This window comes from Eretmochelys imbricata, chromosome 7 (assembly GCF_965152235.1).
Source record: "Eretmochelys imbricata isolate rEreImb1 chromosome 7, rEreImb1.hap1, whole genome shotgun sequence".
NCBI classification, from domain to species: Eukaryota; Metazoa; Chordata; order Testudines; family Cheloniidae; genus Eretmochelys; species Eretmochelys imbricata.
The window spans coordinates 88,254,995-88,268,813 of NC_135578.1; the positions used below are offsets into that span (position 1 = coordinate 88,254,995).

At 42.1% G+C, this 13,819-nt stretch overlaps 1 protein-coding gene across 1 annotated transcript in view; it reads left to right on the forward strand.

The window, feature by feature from the left end:
- The window catches only part of PCDH15 (protocadherin related 15), a 672,916-nt gene that overhangs the window by 263,791 nt on the left and 395,306 nt on the right, over nt 1-13,819 (forward strand). The window contains exon 6 of the mRNA XM_077821312.1: nt 4,096-4,206. Within this exon, the coding sequence (XP_077677438.1) occupies nt 4,096-4,206 (111 nt within the window). The remainder of the gene's footprint in view (nt 1-4,095; nt 4,207-13,819) is intronic.

The window sequence follows — 13,819 nt, forward strand, 5'->3', positions numbered from 1 at the left end:
ACTCCTGATCCAACCCTTTCATCTCTCTGCACTCGTCCCACCCCCAACCCCTACTCTGATTGGTCTCCCATACTACTTCATCCTTACAACATTCCATTCCACAGCAGCAAATGGTAGCAGGACCTCACCCATCTATGGCAGAACTATAGGCCCATCTCATGTTTTCTGAATAGAGATCCATACATGAAATCAGTCCACATCTCCCCTCCTGTGCTCGGTCAATTCACAGAAAATATTTTACCAAAACTCATTTAACTAAAATGTTTTTCATATATTAGTGCACAAAACTCTATGTTGTATCTGAGTTAAGGTTCCTCTATACATAACGTACCTAACACAAAAGCAAGAAAGTGATAAATTAAGGCATCTGACATGGCATACCTTTTACTCCTCAACACAGAGATGCACACCTCACCAGTAAGAAAACCATCATGCCCCAAACCACCTATAACCCAACACCTCTACTGCCTCCCATGATTCCTCCCATGACATTGCATCACTCTATTAGTATTACATTTTGGCTAAATTTGTGTGACTTTTTTTTAAGTGTGCATGAATATGAATGGGCCTCCAGGAACTCTGTCTGGGTTACTTTTTTTTTCCCATGGCTTCTAATATTTGCCATTCAGAATCTTTGTTTTGTCAATTAATATTTTATTTGTTTAAAATAAACGCAGCATTGCATTATGGCACATTACTGCACAAGCATCATTGCATTATTATTAAATGCTAAAGCAATCATTCACAACGTGGTGTCATACAGCAATGTGCTTGCTTTGTATTGTTGTTTTTTTAAATGCTGTAGTTTTAGGTTTATATTAGAGTACGTATTATGAAAACCCAGTAGCCTATTTCTTAGTGCTGGGTAGAGAACACATAGCCATGATAGTTTTTAACCTAAAGTGGATTTTTTTTTTACACTGAAACACCTGAAGTGCAAAAAAAAAAAAAAAAAAAGCTTTCACTCAAAATCTACACCTGCCTTCAATCTGAAAAGACACTGCTGAGGTTGGTAAGACTAAATTTTAACTTTCTATGACAGTTTTACCATTTTAAAGTTCTTCTTGCCTTGAGGGATATTTTAAATTATTCTCCTTTGCTCTTGCTATCTCACTAGCTCTAGTTTAGTTTTTCTTCTGCTTCCATATGAAATGTTTGCATTTTAGTAGATTTTTTTCAGTGTGTCTCTCCAGTGCTGACTGTGCTTATTTTTGTCCAAAAAGACATAACTGTCAAATAAAAGTAAACAGAACAGCAAACAACTGCTATTGCTAACATGGCCCACTTGTAATATGGACCACTTGTGTACTGAAAAATCAGTCACAATTTAAACAAACATTTTCAACTCTGAATTATTCATCATTAGGGAAAAAAGCTTGCCATAATAGTCTGTTTAAGGAAAGAAAATACTTTGTTCTTCTACAAAGCCTTTCACTGATGGATCTTAGAATATTTTATAAACATTATCTCCACAACTTACCTGTAAATTAAATAAATATCTCAATTTTACAGATGGGAAAACTGAGGCACAAAAAGATTCTTAATGTTACAGATTTCAGAGTAGCAGCCGTGTTAGTCTGTATTCGCAAAAAGAAAAGGAGTACTTGTGGCACCTTACAGACTAACAAATTTACTTGAGCATAAGCTTCTGTGAGCTACAGCTCACTTCATCGGATGCATTCAGTGGAAAATACAGTGGGGAGATTTAGATACATAGAGAACATGAAACAATGGGTGTTACCATACACACTGTAAGGAGAGTGATCACTTAAGATGAGCTATTACCAGCAGGAGAGCGGGGGGGGGGGGGGTGGGGGGTGGGGAAGAAAACCTTTTGTAGTGATAATCAAGGTTGGCCATTTCCAGCAGTTGACAAGAACATCTGAGGAACAGTGGGGGGAAATAAACATGGGGAAATAGTTTTACTTTGTGTAATGAGCCATCCACTCCCAGTCTCTATTCAAGCCTAAGTTAATTGTATCCAGTTTGCAAATTAATTCCAATTCAGCAGTCTCTTGTTGGAGTCTGTTTCTGAAGTCTTTTTGTTGAAGAATTGCCACTTTTAGGTCTGTAATCGAGTGACCAGAGAGATTGAAGTGTTCTCCGACTGGTTTTCGAATGTTATAGTTCTTGGCGTCTGATTTGTGTCCATTTATTCTGTTACGTAGAGACTGTTCAGTTTGACCAATGTACATGGCAGAGGGGCGTTGCTGGCAGATGACGGCATATATCACATTGGTAGATGTGCAGGTGAATAAGCCTCTGATAGTGTGGCTGATGTGATTAGGCCTATGATGGTGTCCCCTGAATAGATATGTGGGCACAGTTGGCAACGGGCTTTGTTGCAAGGATAGGTTCCTGGATTAGTGTTTTTGTTGTGTGGTGTGTGGTTGCTGGTGAGTGTTTGCTTCAGGTTGGGGGGCTGTCTGTAAGCAAGGACTGGCCTGGCTCCCAAGATCTGTGAGAGTGATGGGTCGTCCTTCAGGGTAGGTTGTAGATCCTTGATGATGTGTTGGAGAGGTTTTAGCTGGGGACTGAAGGTGACAGCTAGTGGCGTCCTGTTATTTTCTTTGTTGGGCCTGTCCTGTAGTAGGTGACTTCTGGGTACTCTTCTGGCTCTGTCAATCTGTTTCTTCACTTCAGCAGGTGGGTATTGTAGTTTTAAGAATGCTTGATAGAGACCTTGTAGGCGTTTGTCTCTGTCTGAGGGGTTGGAGCAAATGCGGTTGTATTGTAGAGTTTGGCTGTAGACAATGAATCGTGTGGTGTGGTCTGGGTGAAAGCTGGAGGCATGTAGGTAGGAATAGCGGTCAGTAGGTTTCCGGTATAGGGTGGTGTTTATGTGACCATCACTTATTAGCACCATAGTGTCCAGGAAGTGGATCTATTGTGTGGACTGCTCCAGGCTGAGGTTGATGGTGGGATGGAAATTGTTGAATGTTACAGAGACAGTCGTTGACAGAACTGAGAACATGGTCTTGATCAACTGTCTCTAAATTCTGTGTTTCAACTTCTAGATTATCTTCTTTCAAAATGGGCTGTCAAAGAAAATCAGTTTTAGTCTTATGCAACATGGTAGTTTCAGTACTGTAAAATGAAATCGGTCTATTTAAGTAAGTGGAAATATAGTGGAAATAGAATTTCACCTTTGATTCAATAAGATGCAAAATAAGTAAGGCACTGCTTAACTTTAATCATATAAATAACTCCATCTCTATCCAGCAAAAAGACCCAGTTGGATTTAAGCATGTGCTTAAATATGTTGCTGAACTGAGGTCTAAATGGGAGTCTCTACTTTACCCTTCTTCTTTTTTAACTTTTTTCATCTCCCCACAAAATTGGAAAATGCAGGGGAGGGTAGTTTTTCTCCTTCCTCTGTAGCATGGGTCACTTGCTGATGTAAACTAGAGTAAATGGTGAATTCTCTTTAACTTGAAGTCTTTAAATCATGATCTGAGGACTTCAGTAACTCTGCCAAAATTATGGGTCTATTACAGGAGTGGATGGGTAAGATTCTGTGTCCTGTGATGTGAAGAAGGTCAGACTAGGTGATCATGATTGTCCTTAAAGTCAATGAGGCTACTTTTTTTTTGTTGTTGTTGTTGTTTTTTTAAGATTCTGATAATTGAAAGTACTTTCTCAGCAGCAGGAGATCTTCCTTGAATATAGGAAAGGACAACAGGAAGAAATCAAAGAACATGAATATGTTTTGATAAACAGAAAAAGTTGTTTTGGACTCTCCTATCTGCAGTGTCCATCAATGATACAATACTCTGAAAAGAAAATATAAGAAAGACTAGTGCTCCCAAGTCTCTGCTAACAAGTAGCCCATGACATTTTATGAATGGAAATAATAATACATGAAAAAGATTGTGGTGCTAAGTTACCTACAGAATCTTTATTATGGGTTTTATATGAAACACACTTTATCAAATAAAAATGTACAAAGAACTGATCAGACAAATTAATCAGAACACTATCCTAATAGATCCTTGATTACCATACAATATATCTATCCATTGTAAGCCGTCTGCATTAGTTAACATTAAAATACAGCATATGAATTCTTATTTTTTTTTGTTTTGTCTTTTGCAGACATCCAACAGGACCTTTGACATTCCTCTCACTTTGTCTGGAGCAGTAGTTTTACGGGAGAGACTAAATTATGAAGAAAAGACACGTTATTTTGTTATTGTTCAAGCAAATGTAAGTATGGATTCCAAAATGGTTATTTCTGTCATCAGTTCTTCAGGAGCAGGGGATAGGGTGTGAAGAAGTCTTTTCTACATGCTCTTTTTCTTAAGTCACCAGTGTTGAGATGTTGCCTAATATCTCTTTAGTCCTTATCATCTTTTAACACAGTTTGGCATATTGCTGGTTAGAACAAAGATATTCATGTTGTGAAATAAGACATTCTTTTGGCATGAGGAATAGATTGTATATTTTAAGTATAGTGCATGTAGAAAAGTACATTCTAGTGTCAGAGTTTTTTCTGACATATCTAGCTATACTAATGTGATCTGAAATTAGTTTAATGGATACAGTTTAACTGTATCCCTGAGCTTTGAAATGCAGCCCTCTAAAACCAGGCAATTTTTCTTTCAATTCACACTGTATTTGTGTTAAGTGTTTTTTACAGCATGACTAGCAGTGGATAATGCATGCTGAGAATAAAAGTGACATTTAAACTGTATCTAATATAGCTGTCATTGGGAGAAGACTTTAGGTGTCTTGGAAGACAATGAAAGTTATTTTTCCTGTTCTTTTTACAATAAAATTTGTATTTATAATAAGTGGATGAACGGATTCTATTCCATTCCTATGCAGCAGTTATAAATTCCACACAAATGGTGTAGTGGTTGAACAGGATGCTCTCAAATAACCTTAGAAGCGTTTGCTCCTGAAAATATCTATTTGCATTTGTACTGCCTTGTTCAATGTTGTGCCAAAGAAAGGAAAGAATCCACTGAAAATTCACCCTCTTCTTTAATAAATATCTCAGGCTTTTTGTATTAATCCAGATTAAAACAAATTTTAGACCTCAGAATTTGCAAAGAGGACCACAGTGACCTTTGTTCTTTTCTGGGAGCACCACATGGGACAGAAACCAGACTGGGCTTCCCCTCTCCCAAATCCAACACTGTGTCTCAATGGCCCATCCCCACCTCACCTCCGGGGACTTCACCTAGGGCTGGAACTCATGCAACAAGTTTGGGGAAGAAAGAGAGCCAGGGCTGGCTCTCCCCAACATCTAGTTTTGGTGGCTCATTCTTCCACTTTAGGGACACTAGATGGGATAAGAGCTCCTCTCGGCTCCTGAGCTGGAAAGAGAGAGCGAGCTTGACTGGGTGGGGCTCCTCCATCACTGACAAGCCACAGGATCTGGTCCCAACAGTCCATCCGTGCTGGGGGATAACAAACTTCCGTTGCTGCTGCTACCTGATAGAGTTAGTTATATAGCCTAAGTGGTAGTAATCTGTACTGTATTGCTGAGTAATCTTTACTGTATTGCTGAAGGGTCAGAGTTCAAACCCTGCTGATCATATGTGATGGAGGAGTTGTTATAGCTGCACAGAATAGTATTTGCTTTTTCTAGTCGTTTTTAATAATGAAGAAAAAGGCAAGTTACATACGAAAATAGGTTAAAATAATGTTATTTAGGTTGCAAAGTTAACTATGAAAAAAGTTAGGAAATGGTAGCGTTATCGTTGCCTCCGCTCTCATTGTGCGTATGCATTGTGATACTGTCTTTAATTACATACTGTTATTTCTACTGCCCATCTGCCCCCTTCAGTGCACAGGATGGATGCACAGGGGAGCTGAATTAAGGTTGCATGGGCAACTATAAATCTGGCATTTCATAGCTTTCAAGTGTTGGACTTGGCAATGTAAATAGCATGCTCTTAAAGTAATATATTTGGAATAGAATATATGGAATATAAATTGATCATTTTGGGTGAAAAGTGCTACATAAAAGTAAAATAGTTGCTGCTAGTATTGATTATTATTATTTATTATTATATGAGAATACAAAAGGGAAACTGAGGACTTTTGTGTGTTCCCACTTGTGGAATTGCATCTCCTGGCAGTGATCATGTAGATTCCTCGGTCAAAGCAGTATCCCTTTTGGGGAGGGGGTGCATGAATGCCTTTGCATGGCTTCTTATATCAGATGCCTTACAATATATAAAGCAATACAGCACCTCTACTCCAAGTGCCTCAGTTCCATTTTAACTTTCCCAGATTTCTTCAGATCCATCCAGGGTCACACCAGTACCAGGAAATGCACATCATGCTCTGTTTCGGTTACAAAATTGGAGACACATATTTGCTGCCTAGTATCCATATGCAAGCAACACTCTCCCACACAGTGTGTGATGTGCAGGGCTTTCACACCCTGGACTCACTGGTACTAGAAGCTCAGACTTCAGGCTCATCCAGATTTTGAATGGCATTAGCTTTTCAGCATTAGCCTTGGCCTCTACCAAAGGTTAAAGCCCCAGACTCCTCTACCTAACACCAGGGACTCTTCTATCTCCCACAGTCCCTCAGCACCTATGGCACCTATTAAAGCTCTAATGCAGCGGTGGGCAAACATTTTGGCCTGAGGGCCACATCTGGGTGGGGAAATTGCATGCAGGGCCATGAATGTAGGGCTGGGGGTTGGGGTGCGGGAGGGAGTGCGGGGTGTGGGAGGGGGTGCAGTGTGCAGGAAGGGGCTCAGGACAAGGGGTTGGGGCACAGGAGGGGTGCGGGCTGTACGAGGGGACTCAGGGCAGGGGGTTGGGCTGCAGGAGGGTGCGGGGTGTGGTAGGGGGTTTAGGTGTAGGAGGGGTGCTGCAGGGGGCATAAAGCAGGGGGGCTGGGTGCAGGAGGGGTGTGGCGGGGGTTAGGGTGCGGGGTGCAGGAGGGGTTTGGGATACGGGCTCGGGCCCAGCACCACTTACCTGAAGCAGCTCTGGGATGGCAGCAGCGTGCAGCAGGGCTCAGGCAGGCTGCCTGCCTACCTGCCCGGCCCCGCACTGCTCCTGGACGCAGCAGGCACCATGTCCCTGCGACCCCTGGGGGAAGGGGGGCAGAGGGCTCCATGCGCTAGCCTCGCCTGTGGGTACCTCCCCCAAAGCTCCCACTGGCCGCGGTTCCCCGTTCCCGGCCAATGGGAGCTGCGGGGGGCGGTGCCTGCAGGAGAGGGCAGCGCGTGGAGTCTACTGCCCCCCTTCCCCAGGGGCCACAGGGACGTGGTGCTGGCCACTTCCGGGAGTGGCACGCGGCCCATGGCACCATGGTAGGGAGGGCAATCCCGGGGGACTGGTTCCAAATCCCTGACAGGCCGGATCCTGCCCATGGGCCGTAGTTTGCCTACCCCTGCTCTAATACCTAAGCCATCTTTAACTGGCTTTCCAGGACCAAGTAAATTGATATCTACTCCTACCTGAACCCCTGGGCTTCTCCTTGACTACCATGGCATCAACCGTACCTCTGGAACCCAGCACTGACACAGTACTGGCTCACGTGTCCAAAAACTCTTCTTTCCAAATGGAAGGAAAAGTCCAAGCACCCCACCACTTAAAACTTCAAAAAACAAAAATTGGATGAAGCACCACTCTGTCTTCCCTTGGCTCAGGGCAGGAGCTCTTAGTGCTACACTCACCAGTGCAGTGTCTTCTGTTGCTTGCATTGAAAATGCAGGCGCTAACCTCTGAAAATATTTCCCTACTAAGAATTCCTCGAACCCCATCTATCTTTTCATGTATGGACACTGGGCCCCCAGCAACAGTCCTGGCCTCTGCCTTCCTGACTCTATTCCAGGTCAGATCACTCTCCTAGGCTCCTATCCGGATTCATCCCATTCTGGGGAGTGGTTTGGGCAGCCCTTGGTGCCATCTGAGGCAAATTTTGGGGGTCTCTCCATCTTCTTTTTGGAACCAGAACAGGTGTCTGACTCCTAGAAGAAGTCCGATTCACGAAGAACTTTTCACCCATCTTCCACCTAAGTAACACTGCTCACTGGTCTCTCAGAAATGAGAATGCGTAAAGTCTCCCAAACAAAAAAGAAAGGTTACTTACCAGCAGGGGTGAAAGTAACTTAAAGCACTTACCGGTACTCCAGAGTCCTGAGCAGGGGGGGCGTGGCCTCAACCTTTAAATACCCAGGCCCTTTAAAACACCCCTGGAACTACCAGCTGCAGAGGCGGCTGGGAGCCCCGGGACTCAGGGGCAATCTAAAGGGCCCGGGGCTCCAGCTGCCGCTACTGCAGCGGAGCCCCGGGCCCTTTAAATCTCTGCCCAAGCCCTGCTGCCGGAGCCCCGGGGTAGCAGCAGCAGGGCGCCAGTGGTGATTTAAAGGGCCTGGGGCTCCCTGCAGCAGCCGGAGCCCCGGGCCTTTTAAATCACCACCGGAGCCCGCCACTGCTACCCCAGGGCTCTGACAGTGGGGCTCAGGAGGCAATTTAAAGGGCCTGGGGCTCTGGCTGCTGCAGGGAGCCCCGAGCCTTTTAAATCGCCAGCTTGGGGAAGCCAGTCCGGTCCAGCATGGCATACTGGCTCTTGCCGGTACACCATACCGAACCAGACCGGCTTACTTTCACCTCTGCTTAACAGTAACTAGTTCTTCTTTGGGCATTGATACTTCCTGTCTGCCGTCCCTTCTATCTGAGTTCTAAATGCCATGGGATTCTGTGATTCAGTGGAGAAGGCAGTGAAACAGTTGGGATGGGAGAGGAAGAAGGTTGGCTCTCCTGTATGTAAACTTAGGGTGTTGGCTCCCAATGTTTATTGGTTCACATACTAAATAATTTTAAAAATGTGAAGTGAATGGATGAAACATCAAATTCACATACAGCTAGTGATAGATGTACCACAACTTAGGAACTCCTGGACTTTGGTGAGTGACATCTTTTTTTGAACTCTGGTCACTGCTACAAATATAAGCCCTGAATCTGCAAAGGCTTGCATACTTAACTGTAAGTCCTATTAGTTTTATTGAATTCAGCAGGATTATTCATGTGCTTCAAGTTAAGCACAAGTGTAAATCTTTGGAGGATTAGTATCATAGTGACCCATCCCATACAATTTCCATAATAAAGCTACTTATATGAATGAGAACTACTTGAGTGAGTAAAGGTTGCATGTTTAGGCCAGAATACCCATTATTTCAATCACTGCATACTCAAATTTGGTACTGTAATCAAATGGGAATTGATTTCAATGAAGTTTTGAGTGCTCAGGTGTTGTAGAAGTGATCTCAGAGAATAGTTTATTTACCAAAAAATGCAGTTTTCATCAACTCAAAACTATTCGCACATTTGCAGAATTTTTTTAGCCACATTTTCTTTCAGGCTGGATTCACAAGGGGACTTAGGTGCCATTAACAAAATGGTCAGAGGAGGTAGTGGTTGTGGTGCTCCCCTTATGCCTAATATCCCAGTGGTTAGCATCTTCTCTGGGGCTGTGGAAGACTGAATTCAAATTCCCTTTCTGGAGCAGGGAATTCAATGCATGCCTTCCTCCCCCAGGTAAGTACTCTTACCACCACACTATAGAGTATTCTGGGGTAGGTCTTTGTGTCTATTGAAGTTGTTCCACTTTGTATAATAAATAGTCATTGGACCAGAGAAAGTGAGGATAATTTTATAGTCTAGTGGTTAGAGCTCTCACCTGGGAGTAGGGAGACCAAGTAGAAGTTCCTACTCCTGTTACTATTTCATTATTTATGCATATTATCTTGAAAGAGAAAGTGGAGTGTTAGGTGAAGATCAGACCAAGTATCTAATTTATCCAGTCTAATGCTTTTCATTCCAGAGGATCAAAAAGTACTTAAATTGCTGTGTTAAAAAGGCACCATATCATCCTCAATTGAAATGCAACTACTCCTGGGGTGAAGCACAGAAGCTGTTTCTGTTCAACAATGTACAGCAAAATTAGTCATCGTTTTAAGACAGAAGAATATCATAGTCATTTGAAACAAAAGGAAAGTTTTGCAAGTTTTCACTAGGATTTTCTCCAGTTAATATATTTTTGCTTAATTCTGCTTTTAATCAAGATGTAGCATCAATTACAAAATATTCTGTATAATAAACTAAAAAAGATGGCATGGCCCCCAATTTGACGAGATTACAAGTTTGGTTGATAAAGGTATCTGTGTTGATATAATACTTAACTTCTGTAAGGCATATCACACTATGATTTAAAAAAAACATAACAGGACATTTTGATTAAAAATAATTGCACTACACAAAATCACTGTAGCCCATATTACAGGGATAAAAATTGATTAACTGATAGAACTCAAAAGTACTTGTAAATGGGGAATCATAATTCATAAGGGGTATTTCTAGTGGGATACTGCAGGGATCTGTTCTTGGCAATTCAGTATCTTTATCAATGATCTGAAAGAAAATATAAAAGACATTTCTGGCAAAATTTGCAGATAACACCAATATTGGTGGTGTGGTAAATAATTATGCGAACAGGTCAGTTGTACAAACCAATCTGAATCACTTGATAAGGTGATCTCATTTGAACAGCAGGTTTTTAATATAGCTGAACACCAGGTCATACATGTAGAAATGAGCAATGTAAGTCGTACTTATAAAGTGAGAGGAAGGTTCCTGAAATGCAATGGCAATGAAAAGGACCTAGTGTTAATGTTTATACAATCACTAATTATGAGCTCATGGTGTGGTGTAGCAAAGATGGCAATCCCAATCCTGGGTTGCCTAAGTAAGGAAATATCAAGTAGGATTAGGGAGGCAGTATTACCCCTGTGTACAACATTAGCGAGACCATTACTGAAAGATTGTGTCCAGTTCTGGAGTTCACACTCCAAAAAGGTTGCTGACCAATTGGAAAGGGTTCAGAAAAGAGCAACAAGAATATGATTCAAGGTCTGGAAAACATGTCTTATAGGATATGTCTACACTGCAAGTGAAGGGACATTTGTAGGACAGGTCAGCATACCCATACTAACGTATGGGTAGCTTACGTAGCTTAGCTAGTACAGGTAACAACAGTAGCAGAGTTGGTAGCATGGGCTTCAGCACAAGCTCGCGATATGAGTAAAATACAGGATCCCCAGTGTGCTTGTGCTGGGGTAGCCTGCCTATGCTGAAGCTTATTCCTCCTCATCTGCATTATTATTGTCACCTTTGCAGGTAGATGAAATCTAACACATGTTCTACAATCATACCTTCACTGGCCATGTAGAAATACCTACATAGTCATGGTGATACATTTAAGAAGCTCAATCTTGATTTAAAAGTGCCTACATAAGGAAAACATTTCTGATACTATACATATCATTAATCTTCCAGAGAAAAAAAATAACAAGAGCCAGTGGGTTGCAAGCTAGGCTAGAGAAATTCAGGCTAGAAATAGGATGAATATTTTTAAACATTGGAACAATTTACCTAGGGCTGTGGTAGATTTTACATAATGTGAACTCTTTACATCAAGACTGGATATCTTTCTAAAAGATATTCTGAAGATCAAACAGACGTTATGGGTTTGATGCAGAAATTACTGGATGAAGTCTTATGACCAGTGTTATGTAGAAGGTCAGACCAGAAGATTATAATGGTCCCTTCTGGCCTTAACATCTATGAATTAAGGAGAGCACTTTAGCTCAAACTTAGGTCCATCACTATTCAGAAAAACATATTTTTAAATGGTTAACACCCACTGATGTAGCTCAATGCTTTGTGGAATAGGGGCAGATTTAAGCATGTGCTGAATCAAGATCATGCTGAAAAGGTAACAAATTAAGATGGGATCATGAATTAGTAGTAGTAATAGTATTTTCTAAGGTGTCCTTCTGAAGAGTACGTTGGTGTATTCAGTGCTTGGGATTTGGGCCTACTAGTTTAAGTGTCCTCAATTTAGCAGCAAGTAAGCAAGATTAGAATCTGGATATTACCTGAATATTACCAGGGAAATAACAAGGAGTTATTTTTGAGGAACACAAAAGAAATATTTCTCAAAGGGAGTGGGGGAAACTGAAAGGAAGAAGCTATTGCATGGGTAATATGTTTTGGTGGAGCTATGCCCCATTTAGTCACCCTCTAAAAATAATAGTAAGGAAGTTATAAACTCTCAATAAATTACACAATATAAGTATTGTGACAAAGTTCCTCCTCTACCTTGGTGGGTCTTGTGCTTATTGGAGGATTTACTTGCCTCAGAGATTCAGTTTGGCTGTTTTCATGAACCCACAGTCCAGGTCAACTCCTGTGTCTGATCAGGAGTTAGGAGGTTTGGGAGGAACCCGGGCCCGCCCTCTACTCCGAGTTCCAGCCCAGGGCCCTGTGGAATGCAGCTGGCTAGAGTGCCCCTGGAACAGCTGTGCAACAGCTACAACTCCCTGGGCTACTTCCCCATGGCCTCCTCCCAACACCTTCTTTATCCTCACTATAGGACCTTCCTCCTGGTGTCTGATAATGCTTGTACTCCTCAGTTCTCCAGCAGTACACCTTCTCACTCTCAGTTCCTAGTGCCTCTTGCTCCCAGCTGCTCACACACACACCACAAACTGAAGTGAGCTCCCTTTTAAACCCAGGTGCCCTGATTAGCCTGCCTTAACTGATTCTAGCAGCTTCTTGATTGGCTGCAGGTGTTCTAATCAGCCTGTCTGCCTTAATTGTTTCCAGAAAGTTCATGATTGTTCTGGAACCTTCCCTGTTACCTTACCCAGGGAAAGGGACCTACTTAACCTGGGGCTAATATATCTGCCTCCTATCACTCTCTTGTAGCCATCTGGCATGACCCTGTCACAGTATTTTGTGAAAAAGAAAATTTGATATAGTTTTCAGGCAGTACATGGTGTAGATTATGACAAAAATATACAGTGACTATACAGTTAGTTGTGCTGAGATTTTCAGACGTAAGGGATTACATCCCTTTGTTATGTATGGAAAATAATCTATATCAGCATCAAATATAAATTATGTACTCTTACAGGAAAGATTTGACTTGAGGTAAGGCTAGGAATAAATCTGTGTACCAGTTTAGGAGTAAGAAGCAGTAAAAGTAACTCCATTTTGAAATTTAGATCTATTGTCTCACCTTCTTTTTGGCTCCTTCTAGCTAAAATAGGATTGAAGTAACACCTCAAACTTTAGTTATGTAGAACTCAAGACTAATCTCTGATTTAGGCTGTTTACATAAATAATAAATAAAGTGATTATTGGTCTTCATAACTGCTTTATGGCATTGGAAGCCAAGGGTAAACAGCAACTGACATTTGCTAAAATATGATTGCGGCATAACCTCGGCTCATTCTCCAAACTGATGCTCACCTTGCTTCACCAGCCCCTGTTCCATGCATGGCCTTAGCAAGCTATGCACCCTTACTCCCTTTATGTGTCTCTTGACAAGTGATACTGCAGACTCCCAAGGTTTTGTTCCAAGTTTTTTGGGCCAGGAATTTATCTGGTGAACCTTCTGGTAGATCTGTAGGATGGGGGACCCTTACCTCTAGGTTACCAGTTTGAACCTGCCCTGCTTAGCAGGGCTTAAATGCTATTCCCTATCTAATAGTAGTTTGGTAGCTCTTATGTGAGATGAGGCTGAATCTTAGTTCTAGTTCTCATGTCACAAGCTCACCATTGTGCTTTGCCATAGATCAGAAGGTCTTCAGGGCAAGGATTGTCTCTTACCATGTGTTTTGTTCCCTGCCTAGTACAAAGGGGGTGCAGTCTTAGTTGGGTTCCCTAGCAAGGGTTCATACAGTGAGAGACAAAAATCTCTTTATTCACTATGAATTTGCAAGAACTGGCAGAACTGTCATTGTCTCACACACACACTGAAGATGGGCCAAAGGAGT